This window comes from Xenopus tropicalis, chromosome 4 (genome assembly GCF_000004195.4).
Source record: "Xenopus tropicalis strain Nigerian chromosome 4, UCB_Xtro_10.0, whole genome shotgun sequence".
Classification (NCBI taxonomy): Eukaryota; Metazoa; Chordata; class Amphibia; order Anura; family Pipidae; genus Xenopus; species Xenopus tropicalis.
Window position 1 is genome coordinate 150,240,477 of NC_030680.2, and position 27,853 is coordinate 150,268,329.

Sequence of the window (27,853 nt, forward strand, 5' to 3'; positions counted from 1 at the left end):
TGCTGGGGTCACGGTGTCTTGGAATGCTGGGGTCACGGTGTCTTGGAATGCTGGGGTCACGGTGTCATGAAATGCTGGGGTCACAGTGTCATGAAATGCTGGGGTCTCGGTCTATTAAAATGCTGGGGTCCCGGTCTCTAGAAATGCTGGGGTCACGGTGGCATGAAATGCCGTGGTCACAGTGTAATGAAATGCTGGGGTCTCGGTATCATGAAATGCTGGGGTCACAGTGTCATGAAATGCTGGGGTCACAGTGCCATGAAATGCTGGGGTCACAGTGTCATGAAATGCTGGGGTCACAGTGTAATGAAATGCTGGGGTCTCGGTATCATGAAATGCTGGGGTCACAGTGTCATGAAATGCTGGGGTCACAGTGCCATGAAATGCTGGGGTCACAGTGCCATGAAATGCTGGGGTCACAGTGTCATGAAATGCTGGGGTCACAGTGTCATGAAATGCTGGGGTCACGGTGTCATGAAATGCTGGGGTCACAGTGTCATCAAATGCTGGGGTCACAGTGTCATCAAATGCTGGGGTCACGGTGTCATCAAATGCTGGGGTCACAGTGCCATGAAATGCTGGAGTCACGGTGTCATGAAATGCTGGGGTCACGGTGTCATGAAATGCTGGGGTCACGGTGTCATGAAATGCTGGGGTCACAGTGTCATGAAATGCTGGGGTCACAGTGTCATGAAATGCTGGGGTCACGGCAGTGAGTTCCTGGTGTAGGAACCTCCCTCTCTCAGCACAAATATAAATCTAAGGAGCTCAATCCATAACGCGGATCCGGCTCTGATTATTTCATATAACAAAGGAGGCGCCGTTTGTTTTGTTCCACGCGTCTGGCACCGAATATTTCATTCCGGCGTTTCCCTGCGTGGCGTTCCATCTCCGGGATAAATGGGTGGGACTGCGGGGGGGTTTGTTCATCAGAAACATGGGGGGGTGTCACAGGCCTCACATGTACATCAGTCAAAGAATGGGAATAAAGGAGCCGCCGGGATAATTGTATCATGTGGGGCAAATTGTATTATGGTCTGTGTGTGTGGGGGTCCAGGATAAACACTCTCCATTCTACTATCTCCATCTTGACCTACTGTCTCCATCTTGACCTACTGTCCCCATCTTGACCTACTGTCTCCATCTTGACCTACTGTCTCCATCTTGACCTACTGTCTCCATCTTGCCCTACTGTCTCCATCTTGCCCTACTGTCTCCATCTTGACCTACTGTCTCCATCTTGACCTACTGTCTCCATCTTGACCTACTGTCCCCATCTTGACCTACTGTCTCCATCTTGCCCTACTGTCTCCATCTTGCCCTACTGTCTCCATCTTGCCCTACTGTCTCCATCTTGACCTACTGTCTCCATCTTGCCCTACTGTCTCTATCTTGTCCTACTGTCTCCATCTTGTCCTACTATTTCCCTCTTGCCCTACTGTCTCCATCTTGCCCTACCGTCTCCATCTTGTCCTACCGTCTCCATCTTGCCCTACCGTCTCCATCTTGTCCTACCGTCTCCATCTTGCCCTACCGTCTCCATCTTGCCCTACTGTCTCCATCTTGCCCTACTGTCTCCATCTTGACCTACTGTCTCCATCTTGTCCTACTGTCTCCATCTTGCCCCACTGTCTCCATCTTGACTTACTGTCTCCATCTTGTCCTACTGTCTCCATCTTGCCCTACTGTCTCCATCTTGACATACTGTCTCCATCTTGACCTACTGTCTCCATCTTGACCTACTGTCCCCATCTTGTCCTACTGTCTCCATCTTGCCCTACTGTCTCCATCTTGCCCTACTGTCCCCATCTTGCCCTACTGTCTCCATCTTGCCCTACTGTCTCCATCTTGTCCTACTGTCTCCATCTTGCCCTACTGTCTCCATCTTGCCCTACTGTCTCCATCTTGCCCTACTGTCTCCATCTTGCCCTACTGTCCCCATCTTGCCCTACTGTCTCCATCTTGTCCTACTGTCTCCATCTTGCCCTACTGTCTCCATCTTGCCCTACCATATCCATCTTGCCCTACTGTCTCCATCTTGCAGATAGCAGTTTAAAGGAGAAGTAAAGGTAAAACCTCTATCAAAAGAAACACAGGATTTCTTGTGTTGTGTCACATGTTCTGTCAGACTTCCTTTCTCAGAAATATCCTTCAGGGCACAGGCACGAGTCTGCTCAGCTTGCTCCTCTCCCCCCTCCCTTCTCCTGTTCCCCCTCCCATCAGAATTTGCTCCCCTTCCCATTTCCATGTAACCTGAGCTACCAGCAGCCAGAGCTGCAGCAGGAAGCTACTGAGACCAAGCTAAAATGGCAGCTGCTATCTTAAACAAACAGAGGGAGCTGCTAGGGCTGTTACTCAAGCAGGTAAAGCTTTCTGCAGAGTAAATATAGGGTTCTAGGTGGCACTATTATGGGTAATCTATTGGCAGTAAAATGGCAAAATGCCTTTCCTTCTCCTTTAAGTTCCAAGCCTCCAAGCTTGAACTAAATGAAACTAAATGCCAGTCCTCATTGTCATGTAGAGGCTTCACAACATTTCCCAGCCATAAAGCAAGAGAGAACTGTTGTTTGCCAGAAAGGAAATATACATAGTCACATGACTACTGAGCCTCATCTCAATCCTGGGTCCAATAGATGGGGATATAATGCCCCTCAGTCTCAATGAACAGACAGTGCAGCCTCAGGTTCCCAATACCATACAGTGTATCCGCATTGTTCAACTACAAGTCCCAGAATGCCCTAATGCCCAAATGCCCACAATAAACATAAATGTATTGTTCTTACACAGACATACCTGGTCCCTCAGACTGAATGGAAACCGTGAGCGAGTAAGAACGTTTCATTACTTACCTCTGTGCTCATTGGACCAGTTTCCCTCCCTCTTAGGCTCACAGTGTAGCGCAGCCTCTCTCTCACTTTGTTCAGCCCTGCAGTGATGGATTCTGGGACTTGAAGTTCTTCCGCTTTCCATAGTGGGTGGGGCACAGATGTAATGGCATGCAGAGACACTTTAAATCCCAGAATCCACCACTGGAAAAGGGAGACGGAGGGGCACATTTACTAATCCACGAATCCGAATCCCGAATGGGAAAAAATCGAATTGGAAACGAAAATTTTGCAACTTTTTCGTCGCCGTCGCGCTTTTTTCGTATTTTGCACGATTTTTTCATCGCCGCCACGACTTTATCGTATTTTGTGAGACTTTTTCATCGCCGACGCGATTTTTCCGTATTGAGCAACTGTAAACGGCGGAAAAACCAATCCGATTTTTTCGCAACGACGTTGAAAAAGTCGCAGAAAATATACGATAAAGTCGTAAGGCCGACAAAAAAATCGCGGGACATACGAAAAAGTTGGAAAAATACCGATCATTACGAAAAAACGCGCTTGGACGCTTTCGGTCTGTTTGTGCATTAGTAAATCTGCCCCGGAGTGTTGCTTGACACTGTGAGCCTAAAGGGGGCTCAACCGACCTGTCATGGCTTCCTTCCATTGAGCTCAATGGAAACAAAGTTTTTATGATATTGGCCAATCACATTGCAGAGACAACTAAGGGGGCTTTATCCTCGGGGCCAGTTGTCAGCTGGTGTAATTCCCAGGGGTAGGAATGGGGCAAGGGGCATTACTAAATACCCCCAGGGGTTTCCAATAACTGAGCCCTGATACTTATTCCAGGCCACATATCGGATCCCTTCACGCTGGATTAAAGGGCAAGTAGCACCGCGCCGGCAGGAGTCTCTCTCCAACTATAAAATCCCTGGTTTGGGGTCACGGACATGGAATTTTGTGTTTTTTTTTTCTCAAAGGCAGAAATGTAAGAAAATCACCCACTCCACAGAGAAAGGGCAAATTAGCCATCAACAAATTTCCTCTATTTAATAAATCTTGTCTGTTGCTATGGCACCCTAAAGGGCCCGGCGAGATGAAAGGGGAACGAGGCGTGCCATTGGCTGGAACATGAAAGTTGCGGAGAGAAAGGACGCGGCTGCACGAAGTGGAATTTCAGACGTAATTGCTGTAGATTTTTCAAATGGGAGAAAATGAGGAGGCAAAGTGAGCGTGATTACGGCGAAGGTTCGACTAAAAGCAGAGAAAGGCGGCAATTTGCTTCCAAGCGGCGGCTCCCTGGCTTCTGTCTAATGAGATGTTTATTCCGACGCTCTCTGGCGAGAGGCTGTCTCGCTGGGCTTAGAGCGTCCCTAGCTTTCAGCTAAAGAGACAGAGATGAGACAAACTGCACCAGGTCAGATCCCTTATACTTCCTGCTCCTGGGCTGCTCTCTTTCCCATGGTCAGACAGGAACCTCCCCCTGGGTAAGTGAATCCAATCTCCCCCCAGTACTTACCCAGGTACAGAGCTCTGATTCTCTGTACTTCCTGCTCCTGGGCTGCTCTCTTTCCCATGGTCAGGCAGGAACCTCCCCCTGGGTAAGTGAATCCAATCTCCCCCCAGTACTTACCCAGGTACAGAGCTCTGATTCTCTGTACTTCCTGCTCCTGGGCTGCTCTCTTTCCCATGGTCAGGCAGGAACCTCCCGCTGGGTAAGTGAATACAATCTCCCCCCAGTACTTACCCAGGTACAGAGCTCTGATTCTCTGTACTTCCTGCTCCTGGGCTGCTCTCTTTCCCATGGTCAGACAGGAACCTCCCCCTGGGTAAGTGAATACAATCTCCCCCCAGTACTTACCCAGGTACAGAGCTCTGATTCTCTGTACTTCCTGCTCCTGGGCTGCTCTCTTTCCCATGGTCAGGCAGGAACCTCCCCCTGGGTAAGTGAATCCAATCTCCCCCCAGTACTTACCCAGGTACAGAGCTCTGATTCTCTGTACTTCCTGCTCCTGGACTGCTCTCTTTCCCATGGTCAGACAGGAATCCCCCCTGGGTAAGTGAATACAATCTCCCCCCAGTACTTACCCAGGTACAGAGCTCTGATTCTCTGTACTTCCTGCTCCTGGGCTGCTCTCTTTCCCATGGTCAGGCAGGAACCTCCCCCTGGGTAAGTGAATCCAATCTCCCCCCAGTACTTACCCAGGTACAGAGCTCTGATTCTCTGTACTTCCTGCTCCTGGGCTGCTCTCTTTCCCATGGTCAGGCAGGAACCTCCCCCTGGGTAAGTGAATCCAATCTCCCCCCAGTACTTACCCAGGTACAGAGCTCTGATTCTCTGTACTTCCTGCTCCTGGGCTGCTCTCTTTCCCATGGTCAGGCAGGAACCTCCCCCTGGGTAAGTGTATCCAATCTCCCCCCCAGTACTTATCCAGGTACAGAGCTCTGATTCTCTGTACTTCCTGCTCCTGGGCTGCTCTCTTTCCCATGGTCAGGCAGGAACCTCCCCCTGGGTAAGTGAATCCAATCTCCCCCCAGTACTTACCCAGGTACAGAGCTCTGATTCTCTGTACTTCCTGCTCCTGGGCTGCTCTCTTTCCCATGGTCAGGCAGGAACCCCCCCTGGGTAAGTGAATCCAATCTCCCCCCAGTACTTACCCAGGTACAGAGCTCTGATTCTCTGTACTTCCTGCTCCTGGGCTGCTCTCTTTCCCATGGTCAGGCAGGAACCTCCCCCTGGGTAAGTGAATCCAATCTCCCCCCAGTACTTACCCAGGTACAGAGCTCTGATTCTCTGTACTTCCTGCTCCTGGGCTGCTCTCTTTCCCATGGTCAGTCATGCTCCCCCCCCGCCTACACACAATAGGGGGGGCATCTCGTACCCCTATTTCGCTACATGAGGCGACACACAATTCATACAGTGACCCCCCCCCCAATGAAATTCAATGTAAACAAAAATATTGGAAAAGCTTTAATTTGCCCGAGCCAATTATCAATTTTGTGCAATTTATTTTGGGAGATTCTGTTCGTTTCTGCTATTTCTGGAAGCAATTAGTTGACTCATCATCGTTTGTATCTGCCCGCGGCCCAGTCTGCATTTCCTTGCCCAATCCTAGAAATCCTAAATGTTGTTGCTCCCCAGCTAATAACTCCCAGCGCCACGTGCAGGATTCGCTCATTAACTGCACTCGCTAATTTACTGATTCCCACTCCAGCTCTGTCTGTGCATCCGAAACGTGCGCGTTACCCCTTCCCTTATTATCTACTGAACCCGCCCCTAGCAACCTCATATCCTCTATTATATGCATTAAAGGGGATATAAACCCAAAGATTAAATCTAATTCTACACAATACCCATTCATTCCTCATTCTTACTGGGTTTATAGTTATGTGTAACTGTCACTGTGTCTGTCCCTTTCCCTTCCCTGCACTGCTGGTTCTGACTCCTGATACAACTCCCCAATATCCATTCATCCCTCATTCTCACTGGGTTTATAGTTATGTGTAACTGTCACTGTGTCTGTCCCTTCCCTGCACTGCTGGTTCTGACTCCTGATACAACTCCCCAATATCCATTCATTCCTCATTCTCACTGGGTTTATAGTTATGTGTAACTGTCACTGTGTCTGTCCCTTTCCCTTCCCTGCACTGCTGGTTCTGACTCCTGATACAACTCCCCAATATCCATTCATCCCTCATTCTCACTGGGTTTATAGTTATGTGTAACTGTCACTGTGTCTGTCCCTTTCCCTTCCCTGCACTGCTGGTTCTGACTCCTGATACAACTCCCCAATACCCATTCATTCCTCATTCTCACTGGGTTTATAGTTATGTGTAACTGTCACTGTGTCTGTCCCTTTCCCTTCCCTGCACTGCTGGTTCTGACTCCTGATACAACTCCTCAATATCCATTCATCCCTCATTCTCACTGGGTTTATAGTTATGTGTAACTGTCACTGTGTCTGTCCCTTTCCCTTCCCTGCACTGCTGGTTCTGACTCCTGATACAACTCCCCAATATCCATTCATCCCTCATTCTCACTGGGTTTATAGTTATGTGTAACTGTCACTGTGTCTGTCCCTTTCCCTTCCCTGCACTGCTGGTTCTGACTCCTGATACAACTCCCCAATACCCATTCATTCCTCATTCTCACTGGGTTTATAGTTATGTGTAACTGTCACTGTGTCTGTCCCTTTCCCTTCTCTGCACTGCTGGTTCTGACTCCTGATACAACTCCCCAATATCCATTCATCCCTCATTCTCACTGGGTTTATAGTTATGTGTAACTGTCACTGTGTCTGTCCCTTTCCCTTCCCTGCACTGCTGGTTCTGACTCCTGATACAACTCCCCAATACCCATTCATTCCTCATTCTCACTGGGTTTATAGTTATGTGTAACTGTCACTGTGTCTGTCCCTTTCCCTTCCCTGCACTGCTGGTTCTGACTCCTGATACAACTCCCCAATACCCATTCATTCCTCATTCTCACTGGGTTTATAGTTATGTGTAACTGTCACTGTGTCTGTCCCTTTCTCTTCTCTGTCACCATCTTGCCCTACTGTCTCCATCTTGTCCTACTGTCTCCATCTTGCCCTACTGTCTCTATCTTGCCCTACTGTCCCCATCTTGCCCTACTGTCCCCATCTTGCCCTACTGCCTCCATCTTGCCCAACTGTCTCCATCTTGTTTATCCATCTCACAGTCACAATTTCCCTGTATTCTTACACTGTTACCCTTTATGTTCCCCTGTTTTTACCCCTTTCCTTCCCTACTCTCCCCTTTCCCTATTGCTATTATCTTGCCCTACCAGCCCAATGACCTGCTGCCCCAATATATCCTAATTTCCCACCTTGCTCTATGTGGGTCGCTCTGCCGTTTGCCCTAATTTGCCCCCCGATACAAACAGCTCCGGGCAATGAGAGCACATTTCCCCCCCGCTGAGCAAGTGAATGAGAAGCGCAGGCGTGTGGGTTACGGGGAGGACGGCGCCAGAGGCAGTTGACTTTAAGTATTTTAGTCCCACAGAATGTCCCCCCCGGGGGCGCTGGATTAGATGCAAATGCTCCGGCTCTGCCCCCGGATAATAGACATTCTGCGCATGGAATATTGCGATAAAAAGCTTTGAATTCCCAGGCTCCCGGGTCTGAGCCGCGCCGGGGCACTCAAGCGTTAACGTGCGGAAATTCAATTACTGTACAGCAGCAATTACTCTCTACAGCGCCGCCATAATGACCCGACAAATTCATATGTTTCTTCCCTGTTTATCAACATCATTACGTGGGTTAAACAGCTGCTGCCAGTCCGGCGGTACCATCTGAGCCCAAGCGGAGCTTCTGACTGACATGGAGCAGGTTCCGCTCCCCACTAGGACACATAAATCCCCGGGGAGAACGTTCATTGGAGCAGAACTTTTGCTTTGCGAGTATAAAAATACGTTCTGGGCAGTGGCGTCCGAATGCCCTGCGCCGCCATTAAACTTTAATCAACGACAGCGAGTACGTGCCCGGCGCTGGGGGAAGGAACAGTTTATCTGCAGATTTGTATGTGCATCTGAGCAGAAAGCAAAGCTGCTGAGCGCAGGATTCGGGAGTGATGAGTGGCGGCCAGATAGCGATCGTATAAAGTGCCGCGTAAGGAAATCTCTCTGCCAGCAGCTCATTCGCTCACAGTCGCAGGATGTTTCTGCCTGAACCCGACTGAGAAATTATTATATCCTTGGGTGAATTATGTGGACTACTAAACCGGCTTGTCTGACTAGCACCCCCGCCAGTTGCCCCTTTTACCTAGCTTGGCTTAACCAGGTGGTTACTACAGGCAGGGGCGTATTTATAACAGGGCCTGTACCTAGGGTGGCCCTCGGGTGCCTATCCCCAGCCTCCGATGTGGATTTCCATAGAAAATAGGGGGCCACAGGCTCAATGGAAGTGACGCCAATCACAAGATTTAGGAGCTAAATACTCCCCTGGCGACAGGACTCCAAGTAAATCAAAACCAGAACTTAAAGGAAAACTATACAATGTAGGTCTCTATAAATAAATATTGCATAAACAGCTCATATGTAAAACCCTGCTTCATATAAATACACCATTTTCATATAAATATACTTTTAAGTAGTATGTGCCATTGGGTAATCCTAAATAGGAAACTGCCATTTTAAGTACTAAGCCCCGCCCCCTGGGATCATAGGAGTCACAGTGCACACAAACAAGCCAGGGCACACATACATGCTAGGCCCCATCAGCCAATGAATGGGCAGAGTTCTGCCTTTTGCTCCCACACTACTTCCTGTTACAGTTAGAGATGCATCACTTCCTGTCAGCTGATCTCTGAGGGAGCACACAGCCCATCACTAAATGGCGGCTCAAGGGAAAGGGTGTAAAAGGGCAATATTTACTGATATATATATTCCAGTTTGGGAGATTCTTTAATAGGCCACTTCTTAGTATCATGCGGTACAAGAAGAGAAATGCAAGCTAATTGCTGATTGGTTGATGCATTTGGGCAGTCAGGTCAGTATGTTTACAAGTGTCTCCAATAGTCATTGGAAGAACAAAGTGCTTTAAAGATATGATCTCATTTTTTACAAACATATCAGACTGTACCTACCCGCACAGCTTCCGATTTCTTGTGGAACATTTCCTCCATGTCTTTGGCCAACTTCTTAACCAACTGCAGCCCATCGATCTCCTCAATAGTCACGTCCTTCTCAAACTCCTTGTACTTCTGTCAGGAGAAAGCAAAAAGTTCCTTCAGTTTTTATTGGTACCTGCAGCTCCGGATAGAATCTGTTATTATATACAGATAGCTAGAATCTCAGCCATAAAGCAGGGCAGGACTGCTGCTTACAATGGGGGGGATCAGATAGGATCTGTGCCACTGTGACAGAATGCTCTGTTATACAGATAGCTAGAATCTCAGCCATAAAGCAGGGCAGGACTGCTGCTTACAATGGGGGGATCAGATAGGATCTGTGCCACTGTGACAGAATGCGCTGTTATACAGATAGCTAGAATCTCAGCCATAAAGCAGGGCAGGACTGCTGCTTACAATGGGGGGATCAGATAGGATCTGTGCCACTGTGACAGAATGCTCTGTTATACAGATAGCTAGAATCTCAGCCATAAAGCAGGGCAGGACTGCTGCTTACAATGGGGGGGATCAGATAGGATCTGTGCCACTGTGACAGAATGCTCTGTTATACAGATAGCTAGAATCTCAGCCATAAAGCAGGGCAGGACTGCTGCTTACAATGGGGGGATCAGATAGGATCTGTGCCACTGTGACAGAATGCTCTGTTATACAGATAGCTAGAATCTCAGCCATAAAGCAGGGCAGGACTGCTGCTTACAATGGGGGGGATCAGATAGGATCTGTGCCACTGTGACAGAATGCTCTGTTATACAGATAGCTAGAATCTCAGCCATAAAGCAGGGCAGGACTGCTGCTTACAATGGGGGGGATCAGATAGGATCTGTGCCACTGTGACAGAATGCTCTGTTATACAGATAGCTAGAATCTCAGCCATAAAGCAGGGCAGGACTGCTGCTTACAATGGGGGGATCAGATAGGATCTGTGCCACTGTGACAGAATGCTCTGTTATACAGATAGCTAGAATCTCAGCCATAAAGCAGGGCAGGACTGCTGCTTACAATGGGGGGATCAGATAGGATCTGTGCCACTGTGACAGAATGCTCTGTTATACAGATAGCTAGAATCTCAGCCATAAAGCAGGGCAGGACTGCTGCTTACAATGGGGGGGGGGATCAGATAGGGTCTGTGTAACTGTGACAGAATGCTCTGTTATACAGATAGCTAGAATCTCAGCCATAAAGCAGGGCAGGACTGCTGCTTACAATGGGGGGGGATCAGATAGGATCTGTGCCACTGTGACAGAATGCTCTGGTAGGTTTGGGTTGCAGTCGGTACCAAGCCCACAGGCAGATAAGAGGTTAATGCTCCCTGAAAGGATAAATAAGAAGCAATCACTGATTGGCTGCGGATTGGATGGGCTGCCAATTAATATTCATGCCTATGTAATTACACAGAATCTCTCGGCGCCGCTGATTGTGCCACAGACACATTATCGGGTCCCTACACAGAACAATTAGTCATTTCCAACCGAACGTTCCCACCAATCTGCAATTTCGGGGCGACCCAATCTCCCTGTGCGGCGGGGGGGGGGGAGGTGGTTTGTGACCCGGTGGAAATGGTAAATGCAATCAGGGAACAATGAGGGATAATTGCGCCGCTAGTAATTGTGGGAAAGTGGTTTCTGTGCGGCGCTGTTTGCACACAGGGGTAAGAGTTCTGCTGAGATGAAGCACCAAGACCCCGCCGTTCCCTCCTACCCCTGGGGGGGGCAATGCCCAATTACTGGGGCAGGTACAGCTTCCCTGTATGGCTAGCGCCCCCCACTGGCAATCAGTGGCTTTAAGCAAATGCTGTAAGTGCCACAGACACAGGCCTTTATATACCCAGAACTGACCCCTAGGCTACTCTGTGCATTGGTCAAGCCCCGGGCCCTTGGGGGCCACATTCCCCTTGTTAGAAACAAACACAGCTGCCTTTACAGGTCCAAATAGGGGAGACTGCCCTGACCCCCCCCCATATGTTCTACTACACCATAAAGCACTGCTTGTCCATGGAGGGGGGTAAAAGATTTTAGACATGGTAAATGAAGTGCAAGGTGCCACCAACAGGGCAAGAAAGAATGGCAGTAAATAACAATAATTATATGTAGAGACGATAGGGCAAGATGGGGACAGTAGGGCAAGATGGAGACAGTAGGGCAAGATGGAGACAGTAGGGCAAGATGGAGACAGTAGGGCAAGATGGAGACAGTAGGACAAGATGGAGACAGTAGGGCAAGATGGAGACAGTAGGACAAGATGGAGACAGTAGGACAAGATGGAGACAGTAGGGCAAGATGGAGACAGTAGGACAAGATGGAGTAAGTAGGGCAAGATGGAGACGGTAGGACAAGATGGAGACAGTAGGGCAAGATGGAGACAGTAGGACAAGATGGAGACAGTAGGACAAGATGGAGACAGTAGGGCAAGATGGAGACAGTAGGGCAAGATGGAGTCAGTAGGACAAGATGGAGACAGTAGGGCAAGATGGAGACAGTAGGACAAGATGGAGACAGTAGGACAAGATGGAGACAGTAGGGCAAGATGGAGACAGTAGGGCAAGATGGAGACAGTAGGGCAAGATGGAGACAGTAGGGCAAGATGGAGACAGTAGGGCAAGATGAAGACAGTAGGGAAAGATGGAGACAGCAGGGCAAGATGGAGACCGTAGGACAAGATGGAGACAGTAGGACAAGATGGAGACAGTAGGGCAAGATAAAGACAGTAGGACAAGATGGAGACAGTAAGGCAAGATGGAGACAGTAGGACAACATGGAGACAGTAGGACAAGATGAAGACAGTAGGACAAGATGGAAACAGTAGGGCAAGATGGAGACAGTAAGGCAAGATGGAGACAGTAGGACAAGATGGAGACAGTAGGACAAGATGAAGACAGTAGGACAAGATGGAGACAGTAGGGCAAGATGGAGACAGTAGAGCAAGATGGAGACAGTAGGGCAAGATGAAAACAGTAGGGTAAGATGGAGACAGTAGGGTAAGATGGGGACAATAGGACAAGATGAAGAAAGTAGGGTAAGATCGGGACAATAGGACAAGATGGGGACAATAGGACAAGATGAAGACAGTAGGACAAGATGGAGACAGTAGGGCAAGATGGAGACAGTAGAGCAAGATGGAGACAGTAGGGCAAGATGAAAACAGTAGGGTAAGATGAGTACAATAGGACAAGATGAAGAAAGTAGGGTAAGATGGGGACAATAGGACAAGATGGGGACAATAGGACAAGATGAAGACAGTAGGACAAGATGGAGACAGTAGGGCAAGATGAAGACAGTAAGGCAAGATGGAGACAGTAGGGCAAGATGGAGACAGTAGGGCAAGATGGAGACAGTAGGGCAAGATGGAGACAGTAGGACAAGATGGGGACAGTAGGGCAAAATGGGGACAGTAGAGCAGGATGCCCATGGCTGGGTATTGGAGTGACTGGTACAGGGTGGGGGTGAATTGATTCAGATGAATCTCATGCCCTCCAATAGCCTCACTCTTAGCAAGGCCCCTCCCACTTCAGGTTTCTCTCTGGCCCATTATAGCCACGTGCATCACATGACTCCAGCCCACATTTTTGTTTACAGAATCTGGATTGTGCAGTTGTGCAGTAGAACACACCCCCGCGCTGCTATGATTGGCCCAAATCAGAAAATATTTTTTATTTGGCAAATGTATGGGGGAAGCAGGGGGGGAAGATCTATAGAGGGAGGCTCCGCCCACTTCTCTTTGAAAAAGGAAAATTCATATTTAGCTATTTATTATATTTTTATTCTGTGACACTGACACTTTCTTTATTCACAGCGGGGGCGGGGGGGGGGGGGGGCAAGGACACATGATTTATTCATAGGAAACATTATTTCCCCTTTATTCTACAAAGTGTAAATTTGCTGCTCATTCCCAAACAGACTCTAATTGGCCCCGGACTGCGCCGCGAGGGCCCTGTGTGTAGCACCCCCCCCGCCCTCCCACACAGCTGGGATTTCAACAGGAAGTAAGGGAAATACCCTATTATTATTCCTTATCTTTCTATTCTGCCCCTCGCCTATTCATATATCAGTCACTCTCCCAAACCACTCCTCGGTAACTAAGGTAAATTGGACCCAAGCAACCAGATAACTGCTGAAATTCCAAACTGGAAAGCCACGAAACTTACCCTATGCATTTGACCATGAATAATATCGTTATGTAATATACAGTTGTCTCCATCTTGCCCTACTGTCTCCATCTTGTCCTACTGTCTCCATCTTGCCCTACTGTCTCCATCTTGTCCTACTGTCTCCATCTTGCCCTACTGTCTCAAACTTGCCCTACTGTCTCCAACTTGCCCTACTGTCCCCATCTTGCCCTACTGTCTCCATCTTGCCCTACTGTCTCCATCTTGCTCTACTGTCTCCAACTTGCCCTACTGTCCCCATCTTGCCCTACTGTCTCCATCTTGCCCTACTGTCTCCATCTTGCCCTACTGTCTTCATCTTGCCCTACTGTCTCCAACTTGCCCTACTGTCTCCATCTTGCCCTACTGTCTCAAACTTGCCCTACTGTCCCCATCTTGCCCTACTGTCTCCATCTTGCCCTACTGTCCCCATCTTGCCCTACTGTCTCCAACTTGCCCTACTGTCCCCATCTTGCCCTACTGTCTCCAACTTGCCCTACTGTCTCCATCTTGCCCTACTGTCTCCATCTTGCCCTACTTCTCCATCTTGCCCTACTGTCTCCATCTTGCCCTACTGTCCCCATCTTTCCCTACTGTCTCCATCTTGCCCTACTGTCCCCATCTTGCCCTACTGTCTCCATCTTGCCCTACTGTCTCCATCTTGCCCTACTGTCCCCATCTTGCCCTACTCTCTCCATCTTGTCCTACTGTCTCCATCTTGCCCTACTGTCTCCATCTTGCCCTACTGTCTTCATCTTGTCCTACTGTCTCCATCTTGTCCTACTGTCTCCATCTTGTCCTACTGTCTCCATCTTGCCCTACTGTCCCCATCTTGCCCTACTGTCCCCATCTTGCACTACTGTCTCCATCTTGACCTACTGTCTCCATCTTGCCCTACTGCCCCCATCTTGCCCTACTGTCTCCATCTTGCCCTACTGTCTCCATCTTGCCCTACTGTCTCCAACTTGTGGTCAGAAACCAACAAGGTAATTTCCCTATGGGACCAATGATGAGGCAATCCCTGGAACCCCCGCACCAAACCCCCCCCCGGGGCCCCCCCAACCCCTAAACTCGCCCCTTTTTTTTTTTTAGGACGCCAGTGAGTCTGCCAAGCATTGGGAATAGGGTCACTGGCTGGAAAGCACTGCCTATTCCCCTGTCCCTACAAAGGGCAAGTAAACCCTGTTTCTGTTACTTTACATTTCCCTCCATTCGGAGACAGACATCAGCTGTAAGCGGCCGGCGACTGCGCCCAATCCCCGCGTCCCAATAAGTAAAGAGCAAATTAATTTCGGGGAGAAAATGAGATCCGTGTGTTCAATCAGACTGAACATGAAAGAGGGTAATTAGATTCATGCCGGGCTCGCCGGCGCCGCTCGCTATCTTATTTAAATATAAAACGTGGAAATAAAATGTCTCATATTTGTATTCGTGTCGGCGCCTGATTCCTCGCAATTCCCTGAAAATGATAATCCTAATTGTGTGTATTATCCCCCCCCAGCTCTGTGCCGCTCCTATCATTTCCCTCCCGCCGAGTAACCCCCCCCCCCTCGGCGCCATTAGAACAATCAGAACCGCGCGTTTGTGTCAGGTCGCGGCTTCACCCAAAATTAGCGGCTGAAAAGCGCCGCGCAGCTCTGCGAATAGAAGGCGTTGGATTTCCCGTAACCCAATAATTAACTGACCCAACACAATGGGTCGGATATGGGCTGGGGCTGTTTCCATGGCTCAGGCCCCTGGTTCAGGGGAATCCTTAATATGTTATAGATTGGTCAATTCTAAGCAACTTTTCAATTGGTCTTTATTATTTATTTCTTATAGTTTTTATACTAACTCTGCAACTTCCAAATGGGGGTCACTGACCCCGGCAGCCAAACCCTATTGCTCTGTGAGGCTCCAGTTTTATTGTTATTGTTACTTTTTATTCCTTATCTTTCTATTCAGCCCCTCCCCTATTCATATATCAGTCACTCTCCCAAACCACTCCTTGGTAACTAAGGTAAATTGGACCCTAGCGACCAGATAACTGCTGTAATTCCAAAGTGGAAAGCCACGAAACTTACCCTATGTATTTGACCATGTAGAGAATCATTATATAATATACAGTTGGGTCATTTTTCTACAGGACCAAACTGTAAATTAAATCCTCATAAACGGTGCTTAGTGATGTCATCAGTTATAATCAGATAAGAACAAAGTTAAAAAAAAAAAAGGGGTAAATGTTATAAAAACATTGAAAACAAATTAACAATTATATCTGCGAATATACTAGCGCAAATGGTGAAGAACGCGCAGTCAGAAATCCCCCACAAAAGAACAGGCGTAAAGATTTCAATGCAGCCGTGCCTGCGCAAATCTGCCTCTATATACGCGCAAATAGCACATATATAGGCACACAGGGGGCACTATTGCAAAAATTGGGCATTTAAAACACGCCCCTAGCCACGACCCCAAAAAACATGTAGTTCTTTGCAACATTATTGCCCAGTATTTGCGACATGCGCATAAAAAGAAAAGGCGGAAAAATAAATGAACCGACGCAATGTAACGCATATGCAAAAATGGCGCATAATCATAATTGCGTCGGTTTGTGTGCTGCGATGCATTGATAAATGAGCCCCACTGAAACTTGTATATTAGTAGTTACCTCTGCGTTCCATGAGGCTTCGTGCTTTTATACAGGTCATGGAACGCAGAGGTGACCTTGGGACTTATAATATCCTTATATGTTACAATAGGGGGCACTTTATTCACTATATATTATAAGGAACCCCTCGGGGGCTTATAATATCCCTATATGTTACAATAGGGGGCACTTTATTCACTATATATTATAAGGAACCCCTCGGGGGCTTATAATATCCCTATATGTTACAATAGGGGGCACTTTATTCACTATATATTATAAGGAACTCCTCGGGGGCTTATAATATCTCTATATGTTACAATAGGGGGCACTTTATTCACTATATATTATAAGGAACTCCTCGGGGACTTATAATATCCCTATATGTTACAATAGGGGGCACTTAATTCACTATATATTATAAGGAACCCCTCGGGGGCTTATAATATCCCTATATGTTACAATAGGGGGCACTTTATTCACTATATATTATAAGGAACTCCTCGGGGGCTTATAATATCTCTATATGTTACAATAGGGGGCACTTTATTCACTATATATTATAAGGAACTCCTCGGGGACTTATAATATCCCTATATGTTACAATAGGGGGCACTTAATTCACTATATATTATAAGGAACCCCTCGGGGATTTATAATATCCCTATATGTTACAATAGGGGGCACTTTATTCACTATATATTATAAGGAACCCCTCGGGGACTTATAATATCCCTATATGTTACAATAGGGGGCACTTTATTCACTATATATTATAAGGAACCCCTCGGGGACTTATAATATGCCTATATGTTACAATAGGGGGCACTTTATTCACTATATATTATAAGGAACTCCTCGGGGGCTTATAATATCCCTATATGTTACAATAGGGGGCACTTTATTCACTATATATTATAAGGAACTCCTCGGGGACTTATAATATCCCTATACGTTACAATAGGGGGCACTTTATTCACTATATATTATAAGGAACTCCTCGGGGGCTTATAATATCCCTATATGTTACAATAGGGGGCACTTTATTCACTATATATTATAAGGAACCCCTCGGGGGCTTATAATATCCCTATATGTTACAATAGGGGGCAGTTTATTCACTATATATTATAAGGAACTCCTCGGGGGCTTATAATATCCCTATATGTTACAATAGGGGGCACTTTATTCACTATATATGTATAGTGCATTGTATAATACACTGTATATCCCTATATATAGGAATAGCTTAATTAGATAACAATTCTTTCCTCTATAAAACAACATTGTCCAAGCAGAGGCTTTAGAGAGGGAGCTCCATACACAGTATATATATATATATATATATATGAGCTCCATACATGGGATATGTCATGCCAATGAGAGGCAGTTGCCGTAGAGCTTTCCGGTTCCCCGGATCCCGTTGCACACCTGGGAATGTGGGTCGCCCAGATGCGCGGGGATATTTATAGAACAAGGAGATGGGGCCGAGCCGCTATAATAAGGCAAACTCCTTCCCTCTCACCCTAATTAGTATCAGCTGGGAAGGCGCCGGGGGCGGCGGATCCGCACGTAAATACCTCCCCATGGAATATTCATGGAGCTTCTCCTGAACCAGATCCGCGGGGTCAGCCCGGAAGCAAATTGTACTGTAACTTCTGGGTCGGTATGAGGGAAACGCTAATTGTTACACAGTCATTGATGTTGAAGGATACACATCCCCCCCCCCCGATACACATCCATTCCCCCCCCCACCCATATACCTCCCCCATCTCCACAGGAACCAACAAAGGCCATTGCAGCTCCAGTAGACAGGATTATACCATAAAAATTAATAGACTTGTGTTCCTTTAAATGGTTACCCAGCTCTTCCTTGGGGGTATCTAATGTATCTGCCATCACCTTGTGGGCTGGAGAGAACCCTGAAGGGGGAGGGGCTTTGATAAGAGTGAGGCAATTGGAGGGCATAAGATTCATCTGAATTCACCACCCACCCTGCACCAGTCACTCCGATACCCAGCCATGGGCATCTTGTCTTACTGTCTCCGTCTTGCCCTGCTGTCTGCGTCTTGACCTGCTGTCTCCATCTTGCCCTGCTGTCTCCATCTTGCCCTGCTGTCTCCATCTTGCCCTGCTGTCTCCATCTTGCCCTACTGACTCCATCTCGCCCTACTGTCCCCATCTTGCCCTACTGTCCCAATCTTGCCCTACTGTCTCCATCTTGTCCTACTGTCTCCATCTTGTCCTGCTGTCTCCATCATGCCCTACTGTCTCCATCTTGTCCTACTGTCTCCATCTTGTCCTGCTGTCTCCATCATGCCCTACTGTCTCCATCTTGTCCTACTGTCTCCATCTTGTCCTGCTGTCTCCATCATGCCCTACTGTCTCCATCTTGTCCTACTGTCTCAGTCTTGCCCTACTGTCTCCATCTTGTCCTGCTGTCTCCATCTTGCCCTGCTGTCTCCATCTTGCCCTACTGTCTCCATCTTGTCCTGCTGTCTCCATCTTGCCCTGCTGTCTCCATCTTGCCCTACTGTCTCCATCTTGCCCTGCTGTCTCTATCTTGCCCTGCTGTCTCCATCTTGTCCTACAGTCTCCATCTTGTCCTACTGTCCCCATCTTGCCCTGCTGTCTCCATCTTGCCCTGCTGTCTCCATCTTGCCCTGCTGTCTCCATCTTGCCCTGCTGTCTCCAACTTGCCCTGCCGTCTCCATCTTGTCCTACAGTCTCCATCCTACACTACCGTATCAATTTTGCTCTAGACTCTCCATATTGCCCTACTGTACCCATAGGGAGAGGGGGTTGGACAGGTGGTAGGGGCCCCTGTTGGGGGGGTAGTGTGAAGGCCACTACATTGGCCCATTGGGGGTGCAGGGGCCCCTAAAGCAGTAGCCCCAGTGGGCCAATGTGCTGAAGGGGGTACCTTCAGGGCATCGAGGGGAGGGAGACCAGTGGCTCGTTGGAGTGCCCTGTGGGGACCGGGTCTGGGCCCAGTACAACTGGTGAAAAAGGCCGAATCCCCTACCGAATCCTAAATTCTCTGCACCCCAGTAGCCTCTTTATGGGCTGGCAGCCGACAGGGGGGTCTGTCAAACCAAGAATTCAAAAACTGAGGCCCCTGGGAGCAACATCCAAGGGGTTGGTGAGCAGCATGTTGCCCCCTGGTTGGGGATCACTGGGGTACACAGATCTACTGGGGAACATGGAACCCCACGTTATAGCTGGAGAGGCCTTTCCTTAGGCTTTAATGCCACCCCCCCCCCCACCCCCAGACAGTGGCCCTTTTACTTATCCCATGATGCAACACTTTGAAAGCTTCCCTTTATCTCATGCCCGACCCTACCAATAATTCCCTTCCTGTTACCAACATTGATTCTGGCCATTGGTGGGACAGGTTGGAAGGGATCCAGCAGTGTCGGGGTTAACAGGCCCTATGTACGATGCTATACTGATTACATATTCATGTATCAGACCAATTGCGGCAGATCCCTGCTCCCCCAATCATTCTAATCAGCGAATGGAAATGATGAATGAGATCCGTAGCCTGAGCTCCGCGGAGCAGAACGAGCAACAGAGAAACCCCTTTATTTCCCTTTTATCTCAATATTTATCCCCCCCCCCCATGTAATATACAAACAATTCCAATTATGGTGCTTAATGAGTTCCATCAGAAGAAGAGGAGAAACATCATTCAATATCCGAGCATTTCCCTCTCCCTCTGAGACACGGGCCCCACCGACATTATTATTATCATTATATGTAGCTCCAACCATGGGGCACAGGGGCCCCAGGGACACAAAGGGACATATTTATAACAGGAATAACATTTATAAACCAATTAACTACTCAGTGGGAGGGGCCTAGAGCTGGGCAAACCTATAAGTGCCAAGTCAGCCCCTCCAGGCCAAGATGGATGCTTATTGGACCATGGATGGGACTTTTCCAATGGGCAAAACTCATCCAGTAATCCCATTGGGCAAGGACCATATTGGCCTCTGGATAAACGATGGGGGCAGTTTTTAAAAAAAACATGGTGACAAAATACCCATAGACCAATAGCAACTAATCAGCAGTTTAAATTTACTGGTCACCTGTTTAAAAGCAAACATCTTTTTGGTTTCCGGAGGTTACTGCTCCAGGGCAAACGTAGTGCCTTTTATTAAATATGGGGGTTAGTGTCACTAATTATAAACAGGTTCTTGGCCAGGGGCCAAAAAGGCAGATCGACCCTACTTGTCCCAGCATATGGGTGGCCAAAGTGGACAAAGGTGGCTTGGTTGGTGACTTCACCAAAGCCAATCAGTCTCATTGTGAGGGTGGAAGGTCCCTATGGCAACCAGAGGAAGTGTTAGAATATCTCCTACAGATTTATGTGGGTGATCTCTAGTATGGGGCCCCATGCAAAACGCTTCGTATAATACCCAACAGGGGGGTTGTATGTCCCTGAGTCTTGTAATGAGTCAGGTTCCCACAAGGAAAGCGATGAGCTCAGTGGGTTATACATATTTCTTATCTTATATTATATTACCTATATTATTTATATTCTGCCCATTTAAACGTTCTTTCTGAACATTTTCTGCCACGCCCACTTCTGATCATGTTACTTCCGGTTTGCAGCAACAGCACTTCCTGTTTAATGGTGGTCAGAGGACCCCATCTTGTCCTACTGTCTCCATCTTGCCCTACTGTCTTCATCTTGCCCTACTGTCTCCATCTTGCCCTACTGTCTCCATCTTGCCCTACTGTCTCCATCTTGTCCTACTGTCTCCATCTTGCCCTACTGTCTCCATCTTGCCCTACTGTCTCCATCTTGCCCTACTGTCTCCATCTTGCCCTACTGTCTCCATCTTGCCCTACTGTCTCCATCTTGTCCTACTGTCTCCATCTTGCCCTACTGTCTCCATCTTGTCCTACTGTCTCCATCTTGTCCTACTGTCTCAATCTTGCCCTACTGTCTCCATCTTGCCCTACTGTCTCCATCTTGCCCTACTGTCTCTATCTTGTCCTACTGTCTCCATCTTGCCCTACTGTCTTCATCTTGCCCTAGTGTCTCTATCTTGCCCTGCTGTCTCCATCTCGCCCTACTGTCTCCATCTCACCCTACTGTCTCCATCTTGCCCTACTGTCCACATCTCGACCTACTATCTCCATCTCGCCCTACTATCTCCATTTTGCCCTACTGTCTCCATTTAGCCCTACTGTCTCCATCTTGCCCTACTGTCTCCATCTTGTCCTAATGTCCCCATCTTGCCCTACTGTCCCCATCTTGCCCTACTGTCCCCATCTTGCTCTACTGTCTCCATCTTGCCTTACTGTCTCAATCTTCCCCTACTGTCTCCATCTTGCCCTACTGTCCCCATCTTGTCCTACTGTCTCCATCTCGCCCTACTGTCTCCATCTCGCCCTACTGTCTCCATCTTGCCCTACTGTCCCCATCTTGCCCTACTGTCTCCATCTTGCCCTACTGTCCCCATCTTGTCCTACTGTCCCCATCTTGTCCTACTGTCTCCATCTTGCCTTACTGTCTCCATCTTGCCCTACTGTCTCCATCTTGCCCTACTGTCTCCATCTTGCCCTACTGTCCCCATCTTGCCCTACTGTCTCAATCTCGCCCTACTGTCCCCATCTCGCCCTACTGTCTCAATCTCGTCCTACTGTCTCCATCTTGTCCTACTGTCTCCATCTTGCCCTACTGTCTCCATCTTGCCCTACTGTCTCCATCTCGTCCTACTGACTCCATCTTGCCCTACTGTCTCCATCTTGCCCTACTGTCCCCATCTCGCCCTACTGTCTCCATCTCGTCCTACTGACTCCATCTTGCCCTACTGTCTCCATCTTGCCCTACTGTCCCCATCTCGCCCTACTGTCTCCATCTTTACCTACTGTCCCCATCTTGTCCTACTGTCCCCATCTTGTCCTACTGTCCCCATCTTGTCCTACTGTCTCCATCTTGCCTTACTGTCTCCATCTTGCCCTACTGTCTCCATCTTGCCCTACTGTCTCCATCTTGCCCTACTGTCCCCATCTTGCCCTACTGTCTCCATCTCGCCCTACTGTCCCCATCTCGCCCTACTGTCTCAATCTCGTCCTACTGTCTCCATCTTGTCCTACTGTCTCCATCTTGCCCTACTGTCTCCATCTTGCCCTACTGTCCCCATCTCGCCCTACTGTCTCCATCTCGTCCTACTGACTCCATCTTGCCCTACTGTCTCCATCTTGCCCTACTGTCCCCATCTCGCCCTACTGTCTCCATCTCGTCCTACAGACTCCATCTTGCCCTACTGTCCCCATCTTGCCCTACTGTCTCCATCTTGCCCTACTGTCTCCATCTTGTCCTACTGTCTCCATCTTGTCCTACTGTCTCCATCTTGTCCTACTGTCCCCAGCTTGCCCTACTGTCTCCATCTTGCCCTACTGTCCCCATCTTGCCCTACTGTCTCCATCTTGCCCTACTGTCTCCATCTTGCCCTACTGTCCCATCTTGCCCTACTGTCTCCATCTTGTCCTACTGTCCCCATCTTGTCCTACTGTCTCCATCTTGCCTTACTGTCTCCATCTTGCCCTACTGTCTCCATCTTGCCCTACTGTCTCCATCTTGCCCTACTGTCCCATCTTGCCCTACTGTCTCCATCTCGCCCTACTGTCCCCATCTCGCCCTACTGTCTCAATCTCGTCCTACTGTCTCCATCTTGTCCTACTGTCTCCATCTTGCCCTACTGTCTCCATCTCGCCCTACTGTCCCCATCTCGCCCTACTGTCTCCATCTCGTCCTACTGACTCCATCTTGCCCTACTGTCTCCATCTTGCCCTACTGTCCCCATCTCGCCCTACTGTCTCCATCTCGTCCTACAGACTCCATCTTGCCCTACTGTCCCCATCTTGCCCTACTGTCTCCATCTTGCCCTACTGTCTCCATCTTGTCCTACTGTCTCCATCTTGTCCTACTGTCTCCATCTTGTCCTACTGTCCCTATCTTGCCCTACTGTCTCCATCTTGCCCTACTGTCCCCATCTTGCCCTACTGTCTCCATCTTGCCCTACTGTCTCCATCTTGCCCTACTGTCCCCATCTTGCCCTACTGTCTCCATCTTGTCCTACTGTCCCCATCTTGTCCTACTGTCTCCATCTTGCCTTACTGTCTCCATCTTGCCCTACTGTCTCCATCTTGCCCTACTGTCTCCATCTTGCCCTACTGTCCCCATCTTGCCCTACTGTCTCCATCTCGCCCTACTGTCCCCATCTCGCCCTACTGTCTCAATCTCGTCCTACTGTCTCCATCTTGTCCTACTGTCTCCATCTTGCCCTACTGTCTCCATCTTGCCCTACTGTCCCCATCTTGCCCTACTGTCTCCATCTCGTCCTACTGACTCCATCTTGCCCTACTGTCTCCATCTTGCCCTACTGTCCCCATCTCGCCCTACTGTCTCCATCTCGTCCTACAGACTCCATCTTGCCCTACTGTCCCCATCTTGCCCTACTGTCTCCATCTTGCCCTACTGTCTCCATCTTGTCCTACTGTCTCCATCTTGTCCTACTGTCTCCATCTTGTCCTACTGTCCCCATCTTGCCCTACTGTCTCCATCTTGCCCTACTGTCCCCATCTTGCCCTACTGTCTCCATCTTGTCCTACTGTCTCCATCTTGTCCTACTGTGTCCATCTTGTCCTACTGTCCCCATCTTGCCCTACTGTCTCCATCTTGTCCTACTGTCTCATACTGAGATTAATCCCTTATAGGGATGCACCGAATCCAAGTATCTGGTTGAACCGAATCCGAATCATGTGACTTTTGGTTAAATGTTAAAGTGCGCTTCTATTTAACCCTTCCATAACCTAATTTCCATATGCAAATTGGTATTCGACTGAATCTCTCAGGAAGGATTTGGGCAGCGCCAATACGAGGTTGCGGGGGAAACCGTTAGCGCACAATTACTCCTTTATCATATACTCATTTATGTTTTGAACAATAGTTTCATATTTGCAAATTAGAAGCTCAGATTTCATATAATTGGGCATTTTTTTTTATAAATTCATTGCTTCAGTTAAAGGGGACCTGTCACCCACACATAAAAAGCTGTATAATAAAAGTCCTTTACAAATTAAACATGAAACCCAAATTCCTTTTTTAATTAAATCATCCATACCTGTTATAAATGTTTTTAAAAATCTGAGCTGTCAATCATATATTGTCTGCCCCGCCTCTATGCTCTATGCTGAAGGCATAGAGGCGGGACACGCAATATATGATTGACAGCTCAGATTTTTCAGTTACAATTACTTTTACTTCCCATTCAGCACTTCCTAGATATCACCCAGATGGCAAATGTATAAGATTTTGGGGGGATACAAAGCTTCCCTTAATAACACAGTACACAAAATGGCGGCTGCCTGCTGGCTGTGACTGTAAATTCCAAAATTGAAGGGAAAAGAAATTCAATAATTTATACAGTGTCAATAAAGTTTATTTGGCTCTACTAACCTGATACAGAAGGAATTGGAATTATTTCTAAAGGTGACAGGTCCCCTTTAATTCTCCCCCCCCCCCCATAGCTAAAGGCATCACCAGGCAGCAGTGCTGTAAGTCCCACGCAATCTGCTGTCTATGTAACCTTTATAATTCCCATATCCGTGTCCCTTTCATATTCCCATGTTTGTATTATAGAAAACAATGGCACCGAATGACTCAGCCGCTCATTTACTGCAATGGAGTAAAGCGGCAGAAGGGGGGGGGAGAGGAATCTGATATCCTTAACCTTGTGCCACTGCGGAAGTCCATTAAGAGATCATAGAAAGGAAAGCGAGTGGCCCCGGAGGGATTTGGGTAAGTGACCTGCTCAGTCCGTATGTCGGAAGCTGAATACAGGGAATCTATACGTCGGCGGGCAGGTCAGGGGGGCGTTATAGGACAAGTCCTTATTACAATGGATTATTATCATTAAAATAGATAAGAGGTTTAATTTGCTGGGAGTAGGGAAACCCCGCCCCCCCATATAATCAGTTCAAACTCATTTTTTCCACAAGGAATTAATTGGTTCCCAAACATGTATGGGGATTGGTACATCTGCCCCCTGCAACACGTAAAGCAACATTGTTTCACTTTCCCCTACTGTCTCAATCTCGCCCTACTGTCCCCATCTCGCCCTACTGTCTCCATCTCGCCCTACTGTCTCCATCTTGCCCTACTGTCTCCATCTTGCCCTACTGTCTCCATCTTGTCCTACTGTCCCCATCTTGTCCTACTGTCTCCATCTTGTCCTACTGTCCCCATCTCGCCCTACTGTCTCTATCTTGTCCTACTGTCTCCATCTTGCCCTACTGTCTCCATCTTGCCCTACTGTCTCCATCCTGCCCTACTGTCTCTATCCTGCCCTACGGTCTCCATCTTGCCCTACTGTCTTCATCATGTCCTACTGTCTCCATCTTGCCCTACTGTCTCCATCTTGTCCTACTGTCTCCATCTTGCCCTACTGTCTTCATCTTGCCCTACTGTCTCCATCTTGCCCTACTGTCTCCATCTTGCCCTACTGTCTCCATCTTGTCCTTCTGTCCCCATCTTGCCCTACTGTCTTCATTTTGCCCTACTGTCTCCATCTTGCCCTACTGTCTCCATCTTGCCCTACTGTCCCCAGCCTGCTCTACTGTCTCCATCTTGCCCTACTTTCTTCATCTTGCCCTACTGTCCCCATCTTGCCCTACTGTCTTCATTTTGCCCTACTGTCTCCATCTTGCCCTACTGTCCCCATCCTGCTCTACTGTCTCCATCTTGCCCTACTTTCTTCATCTTGCCCTACTGTCCCCATCTTGCCCTATTGTCCCCATCTTGCCCTACTGTCCCCATCTTGCCCTACTGTCTCCATCTTGCCCTACTGTCTCCATCTTGTCCTACTGTCTCCATCTTGTCCTACTGTCTCCATCTTGTCCTACTGTCTCCATCTTGCCCTACTGTCTCCATCTTGTCCTACTGTCTTCATCTTGCCCTACTGTCTCCATCTTGCCCTACTGTCCCCATCTTGCCCTACTGTCCCCATCTTGCCCTACTGTCCCCATCTTGCCCTACTGTCTCCATCTTGCCCTACTGTCTCCATCTTGTCCTACTGTCTCCATCTTGTCCTACTGTCTCCATCTTGTCCTACTGTCTCCATCTTGCCCTACTGTCTCCATCTTGTCCTACTGTCTTCATCTTGTCCTGCTGTCTCCATCTTGCCCTGCTGTCTCCATCTTGCCCTGCTGTCTCCATCTTGCCCTACTGTCTCCATCTTGTCCTACTGTCTCCATCTTGTCCTACTGTCTCCATCTTGTCCTACTGTCTCCATCTTGTCCTACTGTCTTCATCTTGTCCTACTGTCTCCATCTTGCCCTACTGTCTCCATCTAGCCTCCCTCTCAGAAGCCCAACCCACAATAGGAGCCGCCGGCGGATAGGCTGCGGGTGATTCCGTATTGCGCATCAGTCGCAGGTTTGAATACAATATCCCTGAGCCAATTTATTTCTCCAGGACATAAGAAGGAAAATCAGACTTTACTCTAAAGAAAAGTTTATATGATAATTGATTCTGGAAACTGAGTCTTATTGTAACGAGTCGCCCGTAACCGGCGCCATTCGCTACGCGGTGCCCATTCTAACGGCGCTAAACCCATGGGGATAACATTGCGGCTCTGGGGATAAATCCGCCACCAAGAGGAGGTGATTTACATACAATAACATTTAAACTGTTTGCAAATATCATTCCCTGGGGGGGGGGGGTATTATCCATTCATATCGTCACACAGGTTATTATTAATAGCGCGATTATCCACCCGGCCGGTCCCTCAACTCTCAATCACTCCCCCGAGTCTCACTCACTGGGGCACAAATGGGCTGATTCTATAGGCAGAAAGGAAGCGATTTCCATCATGGCCTCTCCTTTCCCTTCTAAATTTATAGAGATTTTAATCAGCCCCAAACCAGGTAAAATACATCCAAATAATATCGACATTCCTACCCAATGAGCCTGTACTCAGGAATTCCCCTATACTAAGCACAATTCAGCAGGAACAGCCCCCTAAGTTTGCCCATAGCCTGTACAGAGAGATACCATAAAACTATGGCACATAGGGATTCCCTTGTACTAAGCACAATTCAGCAGGAACAGCCCCCTAAGTTTGCCCATAGCCTGTACAGAGAGATACCATAAAACTATGGCACATAGGGATTCCCCTGTACTAAGCACAATTCAGCAGGAACAGCCCCCTAAGTTTGCCCATAGCCTGTACAGAGAGATACCATAAAACTATGGCACATAGGGATTCCCCTGTACTAAGCACAATTCAGCAGGAACAGCCCCCTAAGTTTGCCCATAGCCTGTACAGAGAGATACTATACATATCCCAGCATACAGTGGGGCGGTAACAGTGGGATATAATGACAGTAAAAGTGACCTGGTCTGACTGTGGGTTTTCCCTGTACCAAGCACATTTCTCTATATAATTGCTGTACAGTTGCCCTTTTTAATTGCCATTCCCAGCAGATAAACCCCAATAAAACCATCTTATTTGCCTCTGGCTTTAAGCACAATCACCCGACCTTTCCCCCCTATAATCCTGAGTGTATGCGCCTGGGGGCACAGCTGTATAT

General features: G+C 48.2%; 1 protein-coding gene across 2 annotated transcripts in view; it reads right to left on the reverse strand.

Annotated features, from left to right (window-relative positions):
* Nucleotides 1-27,853, reverse strand: part of cacna2d3 (calcium channel, voltage-dependent, alpha 2/delta subunit 3) — a 499,906-nt gene that overhangs the window by 380,896 nt on the left and 91,157 nt on the right. For both annotated transcript variants that reach the window (XM_031901262.1, XM_031901261.1), the window contains exon 4: nucleotides 9,432-9,548. In XM_031901262.1, the coding sequence (XP_031757122.1) occupies nucleotides 9,432-9,548 (117 nt within the window). The remainder of the gene's footprint in view (nucleotides 1-9,431; nucleotides 9,549-27,853) is intronic.